At 47.9% G+C, this 8,024-nt stretch overlaps 1 protein-coding gene across 4 annotated transcripts in view; it reads left to right on the forward strand.

The window, feature by feature from the left end:
- Positions 1–2,386, forward strand: part of WWP2 (WW domain containing E3 ubiquitin protein ligase 2) — a 193,799-nt gene extending 191,413 nt beyond the window's left edge. For all 4 annotated transcript variants that reach the window (XM_057493567.1, XM_036897954.2, XM_036897956.2 and 1 more), the window contains one exon: positions 431–2,386. In XM_057493567.1, the coding sequence (XP_057349550.1) occupies positions 431–530 (100 nt within the window). In that variant the 3' untranslated portion in view covers positions 531–2,386. The remainder of the gene's footprint in view (positions 1–430) is intronic.
- The last annotated feature ends 5,638 nt before the right edge of the window (positions 2,387–8,024 follow it).

Raw genomic sequence — 8,024 nt, forward strand, 5'->3', positions numbered from 1 at the left:
GGCAGCCCATTGGGCAGGGCAGCTTGTGGGGAGCAGGGCCTTGGCTCCCCAGCTTGGCTCTGGGAAGTGGGGTTGTAGAGGAGGGGCCTCTGAGCTTTTGGGAGAGGTGGCAGCAGTCATGCATCCCTGTGGCCATACCAGGAATTAAGTACAAACACTTCTATTACAGCAGGCAAAGAGCTGCTGCCCTGAGTACCCTCCTGCCCACCCCCCATTTCCCCAGCTGCCTGGCCCCCTCCCCTGACCCCTCTGTGGTCCAGAGACCTGAAGCATGGAGGCTGGACACAGCAGGGCCCTCAAGGACTCTGGTGTGATCGAGCCACAGTTGTGTGGACTGTTTTGACCCCTCCCTCCCCGTCCTGAAGCCAGGCTGCGGCAGGGCTGGAGCCCGGACCTTCCCATGCTGACTGTTCCGCTCCCCTCTCAACAGCTTCAACCGCCTGGATCTCCCGCCATACAAGAGCTACGAACAGCTGAAAGAGAAGCTGCTATACGCCATTGAGGAGACTGAGGGCTTTGGACAGGAGTAACTGAGGCTGCCCCCTCCCACGCCCCCCAGCGCACATGTAGTCATGAGTCCTCCCTGCGTGAGAGGCCAGGGGTCACGCAGCCCCTGGAAGGCCTCTGCAGGTGACCTGCATGGGACCACACTGTCATCAGGCTGGTAGCAGCAGAGCCTGCCTAACTTTGGAAGGCCCTGCCTATCCCCCTCCCTCCTACCCACTGGTGGCAGCCTGGAATAAGTCACCTTTGGCCCCATCACCCATTGCAAAGTCTAGAGGGCTGACCCTCCCTGCAAAGCTCTCCCTTCCTCTCCTCTAAGACTGACCCTAGGTGTGCATGAGTGTGCAAGGGAGGGTGCCCCGGGCCGAAGGGCAGCTGCACAAGCCTTGGGCCTCATGGGCTAGTTAGGTGAGAAGGAGACTGGCCACTTGGGATAGCTGTTCTGGGCTGAGAAGGCCCAGGATCTTGGCCAGTGAAAGAGGTTCTGTTCTACAGAGAGCTTTCCCAATGATCTGTATAAAACGGAGGTCTGAGCGGGCAGCTGCTCCGGCACCCAGAGTGCTGCATGACGGCCGCCTCGCTTCCTTCCCTTGGAGGCTGCGCAGCACGCTTCTCCCTCTGCTCAGTGCTGGCTGTTTTGTTCTTTCCAGCAAATAAAGGCTGGTACCAGCTGTTTGGGTGTTATCAGTGGGATGGAAACAGCAGCTCCTCAGACTGCTCCTTTGACATGAACTTGAAGCCTTTGTGTGTATGGCTGCTCTGTGTTCTGGAGTTGGCATGCTGCTGTCACTTTCTGTCAAGGAACTGGGGCACCTGGGTCCCTCCAGGCCCCAGCACGGTTGGTCCAGGAATTTCCCGTACAGCTGGTTTTCTCCAACAGCGGTTCTTCTTAGGAACCCGAGTAGCAGTTCTGACCTGGTGGCTCAGCTGCACAGCGGTCCAGTCCCCGAGCCTTGACAGACAGGGAAGGAGGTGGTGTCCCAAGTGCCACCCTCGCCTTGCGGCCTTCAGTAGAGAACTCCCTTTGCTAGATGTAGTTGCCAGGAAGCCCCAAGTGATGGAGCCTGTGGGCCTGACCCTGTTGTTACCTGCCAGCCCCTAAGGCTCTAGGCGGACCCTTTTATCCCCTGTTGAAAATGGAGTGCATCTGGCCATCCAGAGTGTATTCATTCTGCCTTGAAGCGAGGCTTTATCTGCAAGGAAAATATTCCTTTATCTGCAAGGAAGCGAGGAAAGAATGCTTTTGGAAACCAGTGCAAGGGCCTTTAGCTCCTGCACACAGTCTGACTTGATTTCTGGAGCTCCTGCCAGCCTCCAGTGTGGCATTCTGCCTTGTGTTGAGAGCTGCATGGTGAACATGTTCCTTTGTGAGGCCCGAGTGGTGGGGATTGTTGTGAGCTCCTGGTCTAGGACCCTGAGGTTCTAGCGCTGATCACCAGCTGCTGCCTGGCTCGAGCTTCCTAGGACCCCAGGTGGGCCCTCAGACTGGTCACAGGACAGTGTTGTGCGCTCACATCCTTGTCCTTCCCCTGGCCCACAGAGGGACAGAGGTGTCCACTGTGTTGCCAGTGCTGATGTGAGAGGCTCAGGTCACCGCAGCTCAACCTTTTTTCTTTCCCTGAATCATTTGCTGTACTTCCCTGCAGCGTCCCACCATGTTGGGAGGTTGGGGAGCAAGCTGCCGTGTGGGGTTGGAAACCTCATGCTCATGGGTGTGAAGAGTGTGTTCATGTACATGTGTGTGTGTGTGCATACATGTGTATAACAGGTGTCTGTACAGAATGCCCTCCGGTAGCTCTGGGTTGGTCACCAGATTGTTTTGTAATGCCCACCCCCTTGCCTCAGTTTTGCCAGTTTCTCGTGCAATAAACAATCAGCAGCCGTGGGCAGTGTTGATGTGGATGTCTATGCAATCAGTGTGCTCCAGACAAGAGGCCTTGGCCCTGGTGGGGTGGAAGTTCGTGACCTCTGGCTTTAGGAAGTGTGTGCATCCTAACCAAGGCACTTCTAATGCGTGCCTTGCCCAGGGATTACTGGTTCAGCCCTTCATCAGGTCCCTCACTGCACCCTTTGGACACCTTCAACCTCCCCCTGCCAGGCTGGGTTTCTGTGAGGCCAGAACATGAACAACTGCAGCTGCAGGTTGAGTGGGATACTCACCAGTGTTCTGGGTAGTTCATTCATCAAAAAAACATTTACGGAGGTTTCTCAAGTTCCATGATGGTCGAGGGACTCCCTGAGCTCATGGTCATACAAGAGCTCACCACCCACTCTTCTGAACACTTGAGTTCAGATGGGACAGATCACCACACTGATGGATCCTGAGGTAGTTAGCACAGAAATGCCTTTGTCATGGAACAAGCCTTGCCCTGATGGGCCTCTTCTTGAGGGAGGCAGAGATATTCATAGCGGCTCCTCCCTGGAGTTCATAAGCTTAATTCATTACCTTCCAAAGCCTTTTTTCACTTGGCAGGGCAAGGTTATACTTAGAGGAAATTATTGAAAAAGGTCCATACATTATACAGACATCTCATAATAGTTCAAATAAGACATACCCAAGTGGAAATTGTCCTCTCCACTCTTACCCCCCGAAGTAACTGCTGTTGAGTCTGCTATGGTCCTGCCATGCTATTTTGCATGCATATGCAAGCCATATATATACATAGGATTTAAAAACATACCAAAAGTGTGATCTTACACATGTTGAGCAACCCACTTGTCCCATTAAATGAGATATTAGGGACACCTTTCCAAGTTCCTCAACACAGAACCTGATTGATTCTTCAGCTACCACCTGGCAGTCTGTGTGGCGGTTGTCCTGTGATACCCCGTCTCTCAGGCCTTGTGGTCGTGGCCAACAGGTTGCTCGTGGCTGCAAAGCTTCAGCGGTGCACCAGCGCTGCCCTTCAGGAGGGGGACGTCCTGGAAGTTGGAGTGTGTATGATGTACTCTCGGTCACCCTGGTCACCTGCTAGAGGCAGCTGTTGTTGCTGGTTTCTTTGGGTCCTTCCAGATACACTTCTAAAATTCCAACAGATTCTCCCTAATTACTCCTCAGAAAGGTTCTGCCTCCCCGGCCTTGGTGGTGGACAGGGTCCCCCGCCCCACGCTTTGTGAGCTGTGTCAGTGAGCTCCCTGCTTGCCCTTCCAGCCTTTTACTCACTTTTCCCTCTCCTGACTCTTCACGAGCAAAAAAAATTTTCTAAACGTTTACATTCTATTGTGTAACCATAATGAAATCTTCTGTACTTTTTCTAAAGGTTTATTCAAAAAAGCTGAAAAGCAACACAAATGTTTACATTACCATGATTATATAAATAGTGCTTACTCTAGAACTGAGTAGTACAACAGTTTCACCCTGGAGGATCTCATTGCCTCTCTTTGCTTTTACTATACCCTCAGGTTTTTTTTTTTCTTGCTCTGAACTGTTTCAGGTATCACCAGATAGGCAAGGAAGGCCCCCTGCCTCTTCACATTGCAATGAGTTCCTGATAGAATTAGTCAAAGCTACAAAGTTATTTTGGAAGTGAAGAGCAGGTATGACTCTCTCTGTCACCAAGGTCCCTGGTGGGTTTCCCAGGAGCCAGGAAGACTTTATGTAAAGTGGAACCTCACTGGATCTAGGAGCTCAATCCTTGTTACCCAAATGCCCTTCTACATGGGGGCCTACAACGCCCTTCTAGAAAAGCTTACCTTGAAGATCTATGTGTTCCGTGTAGAGGCATGTTTACACACAGCAGACTGTCTTGGTTCCTGAGCTAAACTCAGCATCAGCAAGGCCCTGGCCTCATCTTGAGGAAGAAAACTGAGTAGGTGCCCAAGTGTATTACCCCAGCTCATTTCTCTACAGTCTATCCCGTGTATAGATTTAAAATATCCTTTTGTCCAGATCCCTCTGATTCTGAGGTTGGTTCAAGTACCACAGTGAAGCCCACTCTCCTATAGGGCGTACTGCATGAGTCAAGCACCAATCACCCAATCCAGATCAGAACTTGGGGCTTCTTTGGCACACTTATTTGTACCTTTTGAACATCATCATGGATTCAGGGCCTAATCCAACTTAGTTGGTCCTGGTGGCAATAATCATTGTTTTCTTTCTGATGCTTATCACAAATTTGGTCCCTTCAGTTTGACTCTTTGTTACTGCTCAGAGATGAATCCATCTGTCTTTACTGGTCTATGTGGTATTCTATTCCCAACATCAGTTCTCTTGCCCATTAACTATTCCACCAGGAGCCCTGGTTCTTTTTGGTGTAAAATAGTATTAGAAACCGAAATGATTTCTATCAAGCTGGCACAGTGAATTCATGACTTGATCCACTTCTCTGCTTCAAACATAATAAAGACACCCAAAACGTAAAAGAAGAAAAAGAGGCTGGTTCAAAAAGATGATAGATAACTCCAAGGGTCAGATATAGAACAAAATGCAAAGCGTTGAACAATACTGAAGCCATGGGTCTGCCAGTGGTGGCTGGGAGTTGAGCTGCTGCAAAGGGGTGTAAATAAGCTCCAGTATAGTTGGGGTAGACACCAGCCCACTGCTCCCTGCCAGTCTGCCAGTGCATGGAAGCAGGCCAAACAGCAAAGGCAACAAAGTGAAACTGCCTTGGCTTCATCCCTGGGTGTGGCTTTGAAAGAGATGGAGGTCTAAGGAGGCAGAAACCCATGACGCCTGAATCTGATAGTCTTAGCTCAACCCGGGCCAGGGACCCAGACGGCCATTCAAAGATAAGGCTCTCGAGTGGATGCCCAGCAGGACAGGAGTGGGCAGCTGCAAAACCATTAGATAGGAAAGAGCACAGAAGGGGAGCAAGGGAACAAGTTAAAAATTTTAGCTCCACATTTCAGAGGAAGAAGACGCTCACGGGTGGTCTCTCACCTGCTGGTCTTTGCCGTAAGGGGATTAGCTGGCAAGTGGGCCTTTTCCCTGGGGCCCTAAATGTCGCTGTTCAGGTGCCTTTTTTCTGAGGTGGCCATTTTCCCCAGAGGTAAATCCTTGGCTCCCCACCTTAGGAGAAAGAGATGCCTGAGCCAGGGTATACCTGCCTGTGGGCTTCCTGGAAACCAGGATTGGGAAGGAACTGAGGTTCTCAGAGTCCCGGCCGCTGACAACCTTTTCTCCGTCTCTTCAGCTTTGTGCCCCCAGCTTTTGGCTCTGACTCAGATCCCCAAGCCTGGTGCCCACCTGGACCTCTGGCTTCCTGCTGCTGGCAGAGGGGAAGGAGCCAAGCTTGGGGAGGACCTGGGTGTCCCACCCACTGCATAGAAGCGTCTAACTGCCAGCTTTCTTGCTGCTGCCCTGTGCACTGGGTCTCTTGGTGCGTCTCCCTCTGTCCTGTCCTGGTTTAAAACTTCTCGGTTGGTTGCACTCCACCTGCCTTCTACCTTTTACCACTTTGGTGAACATCCTTGTCCATCACTGAATCCTCTTATGTTCTTTTTGTCCTGTGGATTGACTTTTTTTTTTTTTTAAATAATTATTTTTTATTGAAGGGTAGTTGACGCACAGTATTACATTACATTAATTTCAAGTGTACAACACAGTGGTAGAACATTTATATACATAATTCTAGGTTCCAGCTATCACCCTACCAAGCTGTTACAATATCTTGACTATATTCCTTACGCTATACATTACATCCCGGTTACTTATTTATTTTACCATTGGAAGTCTGTCTTTTTTTTTTTTTTTTTTTTTTTGTGAGGGCATCTCTCATATTTATTGATCAAATGGTTGTTAACGACAATAAAATTCTGTATAGGGGAGTCAATGCTCAATGCACAATCATTAATCCACCCCAAGCCTAATTTTCGTCAGTCTCCAATCTTCTGAGGCATAACAAACAAGTTCTTACATGGAGAACAAATTCTTACATAATGAATAAGTTACATAGTGAACAGTACAAGGGCAGTCATCACAGAAACTTTCGGTTTTGCTCATACATTATGAACTATAAACAGTCAGTTCAAATATGAATACTGATTTGGTTTTTATACTTGATTTATATGTGGATACCACATTTCTCTCTTTATTATTATTATTTTTAATAAAATGCTGAAGTGGTAGGTAGATACAAGATAAAGGTAGAAAACATAGCTTAGTGTTGTAAGAGAGCAAATGTAGATGATCAGGTGTGTGCCTGTAGACTATGTGTTAATCCAAGCTAGACCAGGGCAATAAAACATCCACGTATGCAGAAGATTTCTCTCAGAACAGGGGGGTGAGGTTCTAAGCCTCACCTCTGCTGATCCCCAATTTCTCACCTGATGGCCCCCCTGCGACTGTGCCTGTCTTAGGTTGTCCCTCCCTTGAGGAATCTTACCCGTCTCTGGCTAACCAGTCATCTTCCGGGGCCATACAGGGAAATGTGAAGTTGGTAAGTGAGAGGGAAGCCTTATTGTTTGAAAAGGTTAGCTATTTACTTCTTTGCATATTTATGCCCTGTGGCTTCTATGCCCAGCATTTGTCTTGAGGTATCTTTACCACTTGGAAGATTTATGATACTCGGTAAATTTGATATGAGGCACGAATTCTATTTAAGAGTTGTAATTAGGAAGGAAGAAGAAAAGCTATAGAAGTAGCAGGCGGAAGAAAACATGGGAAGATTGATTATTTCTTTGACATATCTTCTTGTAGAGTAATTTCAGCATATATAGGTTTTAAGCTACTACTTAAATTGTGCACACACATTAACATAATAGGAGTATAGTTACATAACCAAAGCATACCTGTAATTACCAGCCATCTCCAGTGAAACCAAGAAAACCAGTTAGGCACCTTAGGCATTTGTGAAAACTTATCTATGATATGGTGGATATTGTCCAACTGAACTTGAACAGTCTGAGAGAAATCAGACAAATTAAAACAACCCATTCCTGGGGACTGTTCACATGCCATATGTTCTTTTAACAGTAAATAGTCTGTAGTTGTAAGACTTTGGAGCGCTACAATTTGCACTTCTCCAAATTCTTGGTTGAGTTCCAACAGTATAGATCCAGTCAAATTTGTTGTTTTACTGTATGCACAGGCCAGCTTAGATATCTCCTTCCTTATTCCCATGGCAAGTCCAGGAACTGGTGGGATGAGTGCATCTACAGCTGTAGCAGTGCGTGGATCTTTGTTGGGGTTTTTTGATGATCATCTTCTGGCATGAGTCTTCCCGAGAGTGCAGATGTTGGAAGTTCTTTTTCATATCGTATCTTAGTTCATTTTCGGGGTAGTCCAATTAGGCTTTGATCCTCTGTATAAACACAAACAGACCCTTTGCCTACACTTTTATATGCCCTTTATACCCTTGTGTAGAACTCGTTGGAGGTTACCACACAGGAACTGCCATTTTTTTTTTTTTGCTTTGTTTTTGGTATCACTAATCTACACTTACATGACGAATATTATGTTTACTAGGCTCTCCCCTATACCAGGTCTCCCCTATAAACCTCTTTACAGTCACTGTCCATCAGCATAGCAAAATGTTGTAGAATCACTACTTGCCTTCTCTGTGTTGTACAGCCCTCCCTTT

Source organism: Manis pentadactyla, chromosome 15 (assembly GCF_030020395.1).
Source record: "Manis pentadactyla isolate mManPen7 chromosome 15, mManPen7.hap1, whole genome shotgun sequence".
Classification (NCBI taxonomy): domain Eukaryota; kingdom Metazoa; phylum Chordata; class Mammalia; order Pholidota; family Manidae; genus Manis; species Manis pentadactyla.